The sequence below is a fragment of the Pyxicephalus adspersus genome, chromosome 6 (genome assembly GCF_032062135.1).
Source record: "Pyxicephalus adspersus chromosome 6, UCB_Pads_2.0, whole genome shotgun sequence".
NCBI classification, from domain to species: Eukaryota; Metazoa; Chordata; class Amphibia; order Anura; family Pyxicephalidae; genus Pyxicephalus; species Pyxicephalus adspersus.
Window position 1 is genome coordinate 20,071,326 of NC_092863.1, and position 14,742 is coordinate 20,086,067.

General features: G+C 38.1%; 1 protein-coding gene across 1 annotated transcript in view; it reads right to left on the bottom strand.

Annotated features, from left to right (window-relative positions):
• Positions 1-14,742, bottom strand: part of NPEPPS (aminopeptidase puromycin sensitive) — a 49,822-nt gene that overhangs the window by 10,447 nt on the left and 24,633 nt on the right. Inside the window, exons 2-15 of the mRNA XM_072413694.1 lie at positions 10,318-10,395; positions 9,783-9,904; positions 9,553-9,660; positions 7,641-7,841; positions 7,460-7,556; positions 7,337-7,370; positions 4,862-4,976; positions 3,044-3,208; positions 2,495-2,599; positions 1,884-1,944; positions 1,639-1,748; positions 1,447-1,510; positions 1,014-1,153; positions 102-236 (exon numbers count right to left, since the gene is read on the bottom strand). Of these exons, the coding sequence (XP_072269795.1) occupies positions 102-236; positions 1,014-1,153; positions 1,447-1,510; positions 1,639-1,748; positions 1,884-1,944; positions 2,495-2,599; positions 3,044-3,208; positions 4,862-4,976; positions 7,337-7,370; positions 7,460-7,556; positions 7,641-7,841; positions 9,553-9,660; positions 9,783-9,904; positions 10,318-10,395 (1,535 nt within the window). The remainder of the gene's footprint in view (positions 1-101; positions 237-1,013; positions 1,154-1,446; positions 1,511-1,638; positions 1,749-1,883; positions 1,945-2,494; positions 2,600-3,043; positions 3,209-4,861; positions 4,977-7,336; positions 7,371-7,459; positions 7,557-7,640; positions 7,842-9,552; positions 9,661-9,782; positions 9,905-10,317; positions 10,396-14,742) is intronic.

Sequence of the window (14,742 nt, forward strand, 5' to 3'; positions counted from 1 at the left end):
CCATTACTGGTTGGAGAATTACAAATAGTGAGAATTTGTACATCACAGTCTCACACCTCCATTTACTCATGTAATTAAAAAATTATACTTTTTATACTCACCATGGAAAAAAGATCATTCTGCAGCCCAAGCCTGTCTACAGGCTGCAGGGAGAGGTCTCTAATTCCAGGCAGCAAACTCTCCAACATAGAAGGGCTGTACTGGGTGCGATAGAAGCCTACAGTTCCTGGATTTAACTAGAGAAGTTGAGAACAGAGAATGAGTATAATGGGTTACACAAATTTTAGAGATTTACAAAACAGGTATTAAAATAATTATGTGTATATATTTTATAAGATATTTGTAAAGAGTGACTTATATTTTATAAGAGAGACTGTAAAGAGTTTTGATACAGCGTTACCATTTTTACATACTTTCTCTTTGCCCACTTATACCATAAAACCGAACTACAATCTTGGATAGCATGCAATAAAAACCTTGTACAAATTTTTATTGATCATGTTATTTTACATGCCTTTGCCCAAAATGAATGTCATCTGTATAAAAAAAATGCACAACATCTCCTTTTCACAGTACAACAGTGCTGAAGGCAGTCATATTGTGGTTAGGGGATACCTAGTACAGAGGGAGTACAAGGGAAAAAAAAGGCATTTGTTTTTGACACTATCAGCAAGTTTTGCTCACTTTCTGTGGGCTTAATTCTGAAAAAGTGAAGCTAATCTGTTTACCCTTTCAGGTACTTAACTTTAAAACTAACTAATAATGCTCTACAGGAGCATAATTATTTTGACTATGGTTTAGCTTTAAATCTCTTGACACATTTAAAAAAATAAATGAAAGGGAGATATCAGAGTGGTTACAAGAAGCTTTCCCAGAAAATGACGTAGCAAATTGCAAACTAATAGGCCTGGGGAGTACCGTGATGACCCCCACCCAAAACAAGGCCAGGTCAGTCCTATGTACTATAGTGACTTCATTTCTAACGCAGTCTAACACAAGGTATTTAGGCTTACCTTCACCCATTGGTCTGGGCTCACTCCTTCTAGCACAACTGTCATCTCTGGCTTGTCCATAAGAAATCTTAACTTAGCAGAGGCCGGGGATTCACTGGTGCAGATGCTGATCGGTACCATCCACTGAGGACTCTCCTCACCTGAGCGAGGGCAATAGGAGGATGTTATATGGAGAGAAGGGCTGGAGGCTTACCCGCCAACCTATCGTCGGGAGAATAAAGGAAATAAGAGAAATAGGAAGAAAGAAAGGTAGGATAGCTTTGAGCTGCTCCAGAAAAGTATAAGAGACTATAATGACAGTACCGTGCCTCCAAAAGCACAGTATTGTCAGCAACCTATGATCAGGTCACTCAATGACTGCAGACCACAAATAGGGTCACTCAAAGCCCAGAGGTGGCCACTTAAAAAGCATAACAGGGCTGATATGTCTTACCATGATGAGGACCGCTGGCACAAAACTTCCTCTGAGACAGCTTTAAGATTCTAGAGTCTTCCTTCTGAAAAGAAAATTCATAGGGGTTTACTTGGTATTATCATTTTATAGAATACATGCTTTTGTAAACAAACAAAATAGGATATTAAGCCATATAAATCTGTTGAATAATGTTTTAGACAGGTAAATTACCTCCTCTGACTCCACATATATTAAGGGGAAACCCATCTGTTTGGTCCAGGTGCTCATTACAGCAGCAATTGGCTTCCCACTGGCTTGCTCTAGAGATTCCCATAGATCCTCTGCAGAAAAGAGTATTCAGTTTACAGCTGTGCCAGAGGGAGCTGAGAGGAAGGGAAAAGGGAAGGTAGGTTTGGGTGGTGGCATCACTACCATTGCAAACAGAGTTAAAGAGACAATACAGTGATGTGAAGTACCTGTGGCAGCATTCTTTTCCTGGAATTTAGTGAGGTATTGGTTCATGCCCTTACGAAAATCCTGCAAAAGGAAAGTAAAAACGAATAAATGTTTTTCATGCTAGCGGTAGAACATTTAATACAGACTCAGTTGAACTGAGCTTGAACAAAATATTTCCTTTAACCCTTTTACTAGCCTCTGTATTGTTAAAAAAGCACCTCGTACACCTAACAAAATTATGGTATGGAAAGTTTGTTGTAATTTCAAACATCTGACTGTATTGTTCATCAAAGTACGCCTGTCATAAGAGAAATACCAGGGTTGCAATTATTGCTAACACTCTGAAAATTCGAATTGAAAGGTTGTCACCAGTCAACAACCTAGAAAATGTAAGCAGCAAGTAAAGTTAGAAGTCCGCTGGTATATATTTGCTCAGTATTGCCAGCTAAGAAAGGTCTTAAGGAAGATAATCACCATGACAGACAACTAGGATTTGTAATAGAGGTCAGCAACGGCAGCAACATTTTTATGACCGTTTCCTATAAAATATACACTAAATATACCAAACTGTGTATAATAACCTAAAGCTCTGAAACCTTTTACTAGTTTTGCAAAATCTCCAGCAGTTTACCTCATCTCCAATGTAGTCATGGAGCATGCGGATCACTGATGCACCTTTGCTGTATGATATAGCATCAAATATTTCATCCACTTCAGAAGGGTGTCCCACAGAGACCTACAAACAGATGGTAAAGAATATAGCAACTGGGTTAATACATGGGGCACATAGCCCTATACAGATGACTACACACTAAAAGGAAAGAACCTATTGCAATGTGTCTTCTTAATATAAAGAACAACGTCATTAAAAATATCTGGATAAAAAGAACTCATTGTATAGCATTGAAAGTTATCTGGAAACCTGTGCTAAACAGAGCAATTACAATACTTGTACAGCTTAATACACCATCAACTTGTATTTTGTAATCTCTTTGCAGGCCTTCTGTGAAACTGATGGGAATCAGGACAATAAACCAAGTTCAAATTCATAAGGTAAATTCTGATTTTTGGCTTAGTGCCACATTCTATCAAGTGGTAATGCTATCTTCTACAGAAGCAATCTGATGTTTCCAAGAAAGGTATTTCATCATCTGAATCAAAAAGGTCATGAGAAATAAACCTCTATTGGATGGCTGTTATCCAGAGCATCCAGTTCTTGTGCACGAGTGTAGTCTGCAGAGACAAACTGTGTCCATATGTCATATTCTGGAAAGCAGTGATCCACACATAGGTATTCAATCCATGAAGCAAAACCTTCATTCAGCCATAAATGGGTCCACCATTCCTGCAAAGACAGATACAATAAAGAAAGTATTAAATCATTCATTAAGACCCCTGCCTGTAGCCAAAAATATAAAAATAACTGCTCGTTTACCTACAATACTATTCTTGTGAGGAGGGAGGGGACTAAAATGTGGACTAATGTAGACAACACACGGTTGTGGCTCTTTAGAGAATAATCTAAATATGCAGCATATCAAACAGAACTTTTGTTTTTTTTTTCCTTTAACAACTAGATAACAGTATTGAAAAAAAAAAAAAAGATGTGGTAATAAAACCAGACAAGAGAGAAATGTTGTCATGAGCTCACATCAAAATGAGACAACAATGTACAGAATACAATCAGTGGGAATCGTATTAACCTATACCACGAAAATCTTTTTGCATTAACAGATGTAATGATAGAGCTGTATTTCACAAAAGGATTGTTATCAGAAACATCAGTATTCTAGACACTGTTCAAAATCTACAGACCAATTTAAAAAGGCAAGAGTTTTTTTAATTCAGTATTAAAATATCACGTTGAGACGTTTCTCCAGACACTCTTTCATAGAAAAAATAATCAAAGGGTGCAAAAAATTAGTGGCAGAAAAAAAAAAAAACATTTTCACAGTAGAGTTGGCAAAAAGACTTTCAACCTCAGACCATATTACTTAAATTAAGGGATTGGCATCTGTCACACGCAATCAACCTTTCCCTAACTTGATACATTTAAAACTTACTGCTTTACTTATTTTAATAAGTGAAAGATCATATTCCTTATTTATAGAACAATATAACTGTTTAAAAGTAGTTTATTTTATCTTGGTAATTGTTTCAGTGAGAATGCTATTTAAACCACAAATAGCCATTAGAAAGTACCAATTTGTATATGACAAAGAAAAATAAGGCACAGAAAGAAGGAATATGGGGCAGTTACATCAAGACTTGCTTTCCTTAAATTTTACAAAAACAAAGAATATTCATTTTCTATCAGATAATTCACATATCGTATTTTTTGCTCCATAAGAAGCACTTTTTTCACCCCAAAAGGGAAGCGGAAATGTCTGTGCGTCTTATGGAGCGAATATTGCCGCACAGCCAGCCCCGGGCTGCAGTACCTTCAGTGGCCACCGGGTGGCAGACGTTACAGCTGCACCATGTGTGTATGTGTGTGACGGCCAGCTCTGTCCTCCCAGTGCAATTCAGCAGCAACACAGAGGAGCCCGGATTGCAGAGCCCGGCCACCGCTCACAGCCCTGACCCCGTGCACAGGACAAGTAATGACACAAATGTGTCATGGGGGAGAGAGGAGACATTGATGGGGCTTGCTCAGTGCAGGGGGACACAGTAGGCAAAGCTTACACAGGAGGGGGCTGCTTAATGTAGGAGGGTAGAGAACTGCAAATTATAATACTGGTTCAGAATATTTTTTTTCATGTTTTCCTCCTCTAAACCTTGGTGGGTCTTCTAGTGCGAAAAATACAGTAATTCTTTTAACAGAGACTGGTAATCAGACAGGGACTGTGAAAATGTATCCAAGATAGAAACTTAACGGTAAAAATATGAGATACAATATGAAATGATCTCCATTCAGTTATGTTTTCTTTTGTAATATACCATATTACATATTTCTAAAACATCTTAGATGTTCCCAAATCCCAAAAAGCATGCTTACCATGGTGACTAGATTACCAAACCACTGGTGTGCCAATTCATGTCCAACAACTAGTGCCACCCACTGGCGGGAGGAAGAGCAAGAGTTCTTGGGATCAATAAGCAGAGCTGTCTCCCTAATATGAAGAGAGAAAACATCTATGACTGAGGCTTTATTACATTACACTTCACAACATAAAATACAATATTTTATTATTAATGATTATCAACCACACTGTATGGTCTCATATCTAATTTTGAAAACCTCTTCATGTAAGCAAACGTATCACTAGTATTGCCTTGAGAGATTAAACTTCCTACCCCCTTGAGGAACCACTGACTGAAAAGCAAAACTGCAAAATCCTTTGTTGCTAACAAAGTCATAGCATGTCATGCAAACAAAGAAATCACTTTCATAATAAAAGAAAAGCATGTGAAATATAACATTTTTATCTAGCTCCAGTCATCAAATGTCAGGATTTAGACAATCCAATGTCAGGTAGAGAGAACCGAGTACATATTTTTATACCAGAGGGAAACATTGAACAGATAATTTGACAGATCACTTTCCCGCTCTCCTGTAAAAGGTGGCCTGTGTTTTTCTTACCAAAGTGCTAAGTGAGCCCAGTAAAAAACAATTTTTTTTGTTTAGAGCGTTTAGACTTGAAAAGGGCTGGATTTCTTTTGTACCATTTTTATAATGTATCATGCTGTTGAAAATAATAAATAGGGCACAAGTTACTAGGTCAGTGTAAATAGCACTAATGAGAAAGCCCCAATTTGTAAAAGAGTGGAAGTGAACTCTAGCAGTCTCATGTAATGTGTTGTCAGTATATGGTTGTCTCCTAAAGTATGTCCCTCCGTGTCTGACCATCTTCTGCTGTATACTTTATAGTCTGACAGTTTTCTTTAGCATTTCATTCACGGAGTATTAGGTGCATGCCTTTAATCATTTCAGGGGTTGCACATGACCTGTTATAATCAATTAGGTTGACAATCATTATGAGACAATAAAATGCAGCCCAATTCATCCAAAAACAGCCATCATGGGAAACAATCTTTGGGCTCTGTAACAACTGTGTGTGTGTATATACACACACACACATATATATATATATATATATATATATATATACACACAAATATATAAATATTTGTAAAAATACAGCATAGCAATGGATCTGGAACAAATCAAAAATGTTAGGCAGCAGATATCTTGAGAACTATAAATAAGATGGGGTCATGTGGATAGGGGGGCTGGGGCAGCACGGTGGTTCAGAGGTTAGCACTCTGGCCTTTCCAGTACTAGGTCCCAGGTTCGAATCTCAGCCAGAAACTACATGAAGTTTGCATGGGTTTCCTCCGGATATTCGGATTTCTCTCACATTCCAAAATATGCAGTTATAATTGGCCTCCTCCCAAATTGGCCTTAGACTGTGGTAATGACATATGCCTATGGTAGGTGGACATTAGATTGTGAGCACTTCTGAGGGACAGTTAGTGACATGACCAGTGCTGCATAATATGTTGGCACTATATAAAAACAAGATAATAATAATGGGACAATTCAATGAATCTAAAATGCTAAGACATTTTAATGACTAGTTTGATGAGGGTGTGCTGGGAAATGTACCGTTCAGTTGAAAACACCCTTGTGATCCTGGCATTTGTTTTCAATACTAGTATAGCCCAAGCCAACATATTGGATATATTTAAAATCTAACAAATCTGAAAAACTGGTAAAACATATACATATGCAATGCCTATTACCCTCCTGTTTAAATGGTCCTTTGGTTTTTACCATTATTTACAAAACAATTACATATAATTGTGCGGGGGGCGGGGGGGAGAGCATTCTAGGCCTACTGCAAAAAAATACTTTTACATCTAAACCTTGCATCAAAGTATAGGAAAATAATAATTTGATTTCTATGGCTACAAACATCAATTTCTCCACCGTCAGTCTTAGAACATTCTATTGAGTCAAAGAAAACACTTTTACTATCACCTTTGAAAACCCTAAAGTGGTTTTATGGGGGGATGAGGGTACAAATTACCCTATGAACCGAAGTTCTTTAGCTAGAAAGCTTCAGAAAATGCTGACAGAAATGGGCAGGTTATGTTTATTAGGTGAAAGTATTTGTGTATGGCAGAAAAAGTAATTAAGTAATAAAGACAAACTAAATCCCTGTTCTGTCGCAGAGCTTCACAATCATCTTCCATCTCCCTCCTCCTTCATGTGATTTTCAGCCATCTTGATCAAATGGGCTAGGATAATGCAAATCCCATGCCAGTTTATTCACTGCTAGCAACCGCATAGAAATCTAGGATTGCTGGTTATCTTGACACCTTGCTCGAATGATCAGGCAGATAAGAATGCATATTGGAGAAGGGGACCTAGTCTGCCCTTTTCGGGATTTGAGTACTGATTTAACCAGTACACAGTTTTTTTGGAAAAGCAAAACCCCAAAGCACAACGGAGAAGGAAAATATATACCTGTATGTGACCAGGCCCCAGTTTTCCATGGCTCCTGCAAAAAACAAATAGAGAGTAAGGAAGGGAATCAAAGCAGGAGACAGGGTGTCGCCTGTACAGCAGGCTAGTTAGTGGTAACTTTACCAGCTGCAAAGTCTGCAATGGCGATGAGGTCAATCTTGGGAAGAGGGTAGGGCACATTGAAGTAATCCTTATAGAAAGGCAGAGTTTTAGCAGCAACCTGAAGGAGCAATACACAAAAGTTGGTGGGGTGTTGGGTACTAATTTATAACAAACAAATCAGCAGACCCAAAACAGAACTTACCTCCAAAGCAAACTTTCCCTGCTCTGCTTTTCCAACTGGAGTGTAAACACGGACCAGCACTCCATCTGCAGATCGCGTTTCCACAAAGTCGTACTCTCCCACCACAAAGGCCACAAGATAGGTCGACATTATGGGTGTGCGAGCAAACTTTACTTCCACCAGGTTCTTGTCATCAGGGTATGACTTGCGTTCAATTAGGTTCTACAGAGTAGGATACAAAAAATGAAAGCACAAAAGCAATCTGAATAAAACCTCCCTTGACATTTATAGTGGTCCTTCATGAATCCATCCTGACAGATGGATGGATGAACCACAGACTACTTCTGTACATGTCAGATTCTTGCCCGATGAGCATGACTGTTTGTTTTGGATGATAATCATCTGACGTGTGTACATACCCCAATATAGAAACAAGTGTCAAAGTCCCCTACCTGTTGAAAACTACTTTAGTTTGTCTCAGAAAAAAAACAAAAACTCTTACACAATTTATTTGTACAAGTTTACCTTATCTAGATCGATGTTTGATAAGAAACTACCATTCACGGCTTGCCTCAACCTCTGTGCCTCTAGCTAGGTATTGCAATGCATATATTTCTGTAAAATGGATCTTACCCGTTATCAGCATAGCATTCTACAGACAAATAGTAGCACAATGACTGATTTATGCTGTTTGATGTCCATGGAAAACAATCACACCATGACAGTCATTCTAAATTTTTGATTTAATTAGGCATATGGCCAAGGCCCAAAAACCATATCGCCTACAAATTGAGCTATTTGCCGCTTACCATCAGGAATTGCCCGGATGTGAAGGCCATAGAGGAAGCACGGTATCACCAAGAGTTGCGAAAAGAATACTATATTTATTGAAACCACAAGAAGGGCTAGTATTTCCAAATATAAGGCGTTATTATCAGTGTTGAAGTGACAGATCCAAAACCCTTTTCTAAAACATGCCCTCTGGGTATGGGACAGGTTAAAAGAACACCTGAATCGCTCTCTCCCCACAAACCCAGTGGCAAGTTACAACCGGGCTTTTACACAGGGGTTTGACAATGCAGCTAGCTTTGTATGGTAGCTCTCTAAGGGACTCCATTCGAAGCATCACAACAATAAATGGGGTATGATCTTGGCCCTCGCTACTTGATAAGTATAAAGTACCAGCCTCGGAAACATTCAGGTATTTACAAATTCACCACTATATTGCGTTGCCTAAACCCTAAAACACACCAAAACCCCTTTTGAGAGCCACAGCTTTTGAGCAGATATGTGATAGAGATCCGCTGGGCAAGAGCATCAGTGGTAAACCGGACATACACACCTATATGCTTCCAGGTGGAATCTGATACAGGTCCACTCGGTGAATGAGGCCCAATGGAAACCCATTTGGCATATGGCAGCTCATGGTTCCACCAACATGATTTTTAATGAGGCTAATTACAAGCTCTTTTTAAGATGGTACATGGTGCTGGCTAGAATTGTTAAGAGGTCGGACCTATGTTTTCGAGGCTGCTGTGCGGTTTGCACCAGGTTATTAAACAACTGGTCAATCCCCCCAATCAAGCGATTCTGGACAGGTGTCTACCAGATGGTATATATTATACTCACTAGGGGCATTAAAAAGACCCATTTGAAGTGTTAATGCTTTTGTGCCCCCGAAATTGTACTCTATACCAGTTCAAACTGCTGACCTACATCTTTACAGCCACTAAACAAACGTTGGCTTGAGCACTGTAGTCAGGTACGTCTATGTTGGCACAGGTAAAAAAATAAGATACAGTAGTATTTTTTACATGAAAACGTGAAAAAATAATAAAAGTCATTGAAACAAAAATTTTGATTTAATCAAGAAAAAAAGCGGGAATGAGCAATATACATTGTGAAAGTGGAAATTTGAACAAAAAATTCTTACCATATTTGATAAAGCAACTCTGTCCTTGGGTACAATGAGAATCACATCAAAGGTTGCTTTGATAGCAGGCTCATCCCAGCAGGGGAAAGCTCTTCGTGCATCTGTGGCCTGAGGAGAAGAAATGCATTTCATGACACATTCACAATAGTAGCAACACCATACAAATAAACAGCCGGGCAATTTGTAAATTGCCCTAATCAATCCCAGGAGCCCTTGGCCTTTGGTCTTACCTCAAATTGAGTGACTGCAGCATAGCGCACTTCTCCAGAAGCTGTAGTGTATTTACTTCGATAGAAACCTTTCATTTTATCATTTAACTCGCCAACAAAATCAATTTTCAACACCCCTGTACCTGAACACATATATAGGAGAAATAAGTGTACATTGTAAATAGAACACACACACTATATTGTCAATGATGCTTACCATTAGCCTGTACTCTTTCTCACATTGCCTACAAACCACAACACTCTGGAAGTATCTAGGTCTGCCGAAAATCAGACCTAGACCTTTTTCTAAACTGAATTTTACATACTGGCTTTCCTTTATTACCAGGGTGAGCCCTAAAAACTGCCATATCCAATATGACGGTCTTCAACAGCAGTAAGGGCATTTACACTGGACAGGCAGATGGAAAATTGTGGCGCTCAATCAATATGCCAAGGAAAGTCAGGCTTCAATACAGTTTTCATTCTATATAGATTATCACAATTACATTTACTTTTCTAAAGCACATATAGTAATGTAAATAGACCTTCTACTTACCTTTTTGTAGGGTGCTTGGAAAAGACAAAGTCACCTTCTCATCTTCATTTTGGTAATTGAACCCTGTGGCATGAATTTCTGCAATATAGGAAGGGGTGAAACTTTAAAAAAAAAAACATAAAATGACACCTAAAGCATATCATAAGCATATGTAGTATTCAAAGGTGTTATTTATTATGTAATGTACACTTGACTAGGATAACATTTTAACACATAATCAGTGCCAAACATTTAGTGCTCCAATTTCCCAGGATAGCACAAAGGCAGATTTGTTTGTTTTGGCAAAGCCGACTTCCCATCCTTCACCTCCCCACTCCAAACTTTGAAATATGCGGTGCATGTATTGTATGAAATTGGATACAATTACAATCATGAACAAACTGTTCTGTTTTGTTGTTGCATGGAAAGCAGAAAACTTTTTAGTAACTTATTACATGAATTGTGCCCAATCCACACAGAAAGCAAAATACTGGTTTCTACAGCAAAAATTACAAGATAAAACCCCACATAATTTGGAGGGAGAGAGAGGGAGAGAGGGAGAGAGAGAGAGGGAGAGAGAGAGAGGGAGAGAGAGAGAGAGAGCATATAGGTGTGACAAGTGAAAATTTGGAACAAATGAACACAGCGGAAGCCTAGGAACCCGACACTCCCTTAAAATGTTGGTCTCTAAAGCTAGGTACACACTTCCAATAATTATCGTTAGAAAACGAATGATTATGTCCGATCAACGATTATGCACGGTTATATTTAAATGATCGTATTGTGCACAATTCTGTACATGCTGTAACGATACGATGGTTCAAATATAATCCATCAATAGCGTACACATGCTAGATACAATTGTTTGAACGATGCAGGGAGTGACATGTAAGGGAGAAAGGGTAATGCAGAAACATCCACGATCACTGAACGACCGTACAGACAATAGATAGCCAATCAGATCCGCCGTGACGTTTATTTCCAACGACAATCCTCGTTAGTTTCAGTCGTTAGTTTGCAACAATAATTACTGGAAGCGTGTACGCATCTTTAAGAGAATTCAGATTGACATCCCTTTCCATCAATGTGGTGTGGCCAGCAGAACAGGTATTTACCAGATATTTAGCAAGTAGCAGATTTATAGGCACCCTTCAAATAATGTTACAGCAGAAAGTGGGAGTATTGGGAAGATATCCTACCCAACATCCAGATTCCTAATATTGGTGCACACCCCAAAATGTCAATTAGTAAATTAATTAGTAAGTAATGACCACATAGTTGCAATATGTGTACATTTTTCAAGGGGTCAGCTTTAATTAAATGTGGCTGATTATCATTAAGATTGGGATCTAGGATTTTGCTGGATTTCAATATATGATTAGATACCATTATATTTTCACAATCACAGGGGAAAAGGTTGCTTACCAACACAGGGGCAGTTTTCTCCCTGTGGCAGAGGGGTACTTTTAAGTTCCCGATGACTACCAAGGTAGGGTCACTTTTTCTTCCCACTGACCACAAGGTCTTATTCTTCCCCCATTGACACAGAAGACATTTTTCCTATTGCCGACTACAAACTGCACACTCTGCTAGTTAGGTAGGTTAGCTAGGTTTAGGTGCATCTAAAACCAAAACTTGATTATATATTAAAAAAAAAAGTGTCTAAAACCCCTTAATGGTTTTCTGGTACATGTCCCCCATGTCCTGGAAATAAAACAAAACCTGCTTTTACCAAACCTAAAACAAAACAAAAAAAATATTGTAAAACCAGTACACTAATACAGGTAATGAAGGCTCAATAAAAAAACTTCAAGGTGAAACATGGGCAAGTACCACCGTGCAACAGATGTGCAGGCAGTACAGTGATTGAGGAGGTGTGTGGGTCATGCAAATATTTATACAACTATTTCTTTGTAAAATGGTGGATCATTGACAGACTACTCTCACAGGCTGAACTCAGTCAGCAAGTATAGTACGCAGCCCTGGGCAGCCAGGATACATTTTTTACACCTTCTCCCTTCCATCAGCTGTTTTAGTCTTTATACCTGGGTGAAAAGCTTAAAATAACAGAGGTTTTGGGGAACCTCTGTTAAAACCAAATAATTAAAAGATCAGTGGGATGAATGTACCTTTAATTGGTGGTTAGTGAAAAGAATAGCGTTATATAGCAGCATTACAACTACAGAAACCGTTCATATAAGGAATTCTGAAACTATTATACATGAAGACTGACTTTATCCCCAAATACTAGTCAATGCAGTAAACACCAATTGTAAGCTTTACATTTACTTAGGCCTCCACCTATGTATGTGTGTGTATATATATATATATAAATAAATAAATGGAGCACAAAATGAACTACTCTCCACAGAGCAAAAACTTTCCTCTTTCTGGCCTTCTCAGGTACAGTGAGCATGCTCACATCCACATATTAGCCTTTTTTTTGACAGGAGAACTGGATCTGCCAGACTTTCTAAACGCGTCATTGTTCAGGTTATTTCTCTAAGCATAGAGATTCACTTCTCTTCTTCTTTTTCAAAGACTAAATAAACATCTAGATGGACTGTAATGTTTATTATTAATATTATCCTGTAATATTGTCCTGTTTAGCAGGATACAATATTTCTTTAAAAATGTCTGAATGAATTAGGTTTCAACAATGGATTGAAGTATGAGCAGACATTGTCAACACTGGCAAAAAAAAAAAATGCTGAGAAGCCTGGCACTGTGTCCGGGGCCTACTGGCATCTAAGTTGGCATCAGAGTCATTGTTGAGATCATATCTGGCGCACCAATGAACACTACAGGCTCACATTAGCACAATATGACAGACATTCTTACTGAAAGCATGAGATTACCCACAATAACAACACTACATAATGAGCCGAGGTATTTACTAGTATATTGGTTTTTAGACTTGTGGGTTAGTGAATAGAACATTTGCCCAGATAAACAATATAAACAAATGTAACTATATTAAAGTTAAGTATTTCAGAAAAACCTGCTACACCAAGTTATGACTTTATTTACATTCATAACTAAATAGATCTACAGTCCACAAGCCTAAAACTAGCAATTTCTTTTAAATAAATTCTATATTGTGCTTTCTCCATACTAACAAATAACTAGCTCAAGTTGCTAGTGACTGTCATTGAATAAAGTTACTCTCACTGCTTTAGAACTAACCCATCATTTGACCTATTCATGTTTGTTTTGTCTTCTTCAACTTGTTTCCGTCTTCTACTCAAATGTTCAAATGGTAGACAGTAATGCTTGAAAGTTTGTAAACCCTTTAAAATTATGTGAACATTTTCTATAATTTTTATGAATGTTACTTAAAATATAATTGTTTTTTAAAACAAGTGCTAAAAGTAGATGAAGAGAAACTAGGTAAATAAATAAAACAAAACTATAGTTGATCATGTCTTTATTGAAAAAATAAAAATAAAAAAAGTAATCAAATAACCTAATCGATAAGTGGAAACTAAGTGAATCCTTAGGGTTATCTTATAATATGAAGGTGAAATTGGAGTCTTGTGTTTTACATTTATTTGATGAGTTATAGGCCCAGATTTATTACTCATCAAAGTGAAGCGGACATTACTGTCTAGGCTTATATTGGCAAACAATTTCAAGTACTGTGGATTATATTTGTCAATAGCAAAGATATAACTGGCTGTGCAGCTGCAGCTACTACACGGAAACTTTTGCCTTCATGGACAATCCCAATAAGACTTCCTGACTGGCATTCAAGTGCACCGTGAAGGAGTGGCCCATTATGGACCACTGGGAAAATATATACTCCAAAAGCTAAATATTTTAGACTTTACAAAGGTTGTTTTCCTCTGCAAAAAAGTCCTTTTAAAACAGTGGTTGCCAACCTTTTGGAGTTCACAGACCACAAAATTTACGGACTCCTGACTGTGCATACGTGGGCAGCCGTGTGTCAATCAAAGGGGAAGGCACTCATGATGCCAGAACCCAGAGAACACAACCTGTCCACTGTCCCGAGCCTGCAATGTATACAGGGGAAATGGTCTGCAGCTCTGGCCGGTGCACTCCCCCAGCGGGGTCATTTTTCTGACCCCACTGGGGGGCACCAAAGTTTTCTTGCAGTCCATCGGATGGCGACCACTGCTTTAAAACATCCCTATTAATTTTTGATCTTTTTAATTTATAAGTGGCACCCTCGTATTGTACTTTGACCTTCTAACCTTATGACATCTAATAACCATTCTGAATTTACATCCCCCCCATTTCTTGCCTATTCAGTTTTTTTCGTCTATTTCAACTTTAACATTTTAAAGTTTATGTAAGGGCAAAACCTTAACAAAAGAAAGTTTTTTGTGGGCTGGCACAAAAGTAATTTTAAATGCTCCATGGCAAAGTTGTCATGTAAAAAAAAAAAAAAAAAAAAAAAAAAAAAGTAAAAGTAAATCTTTCAAA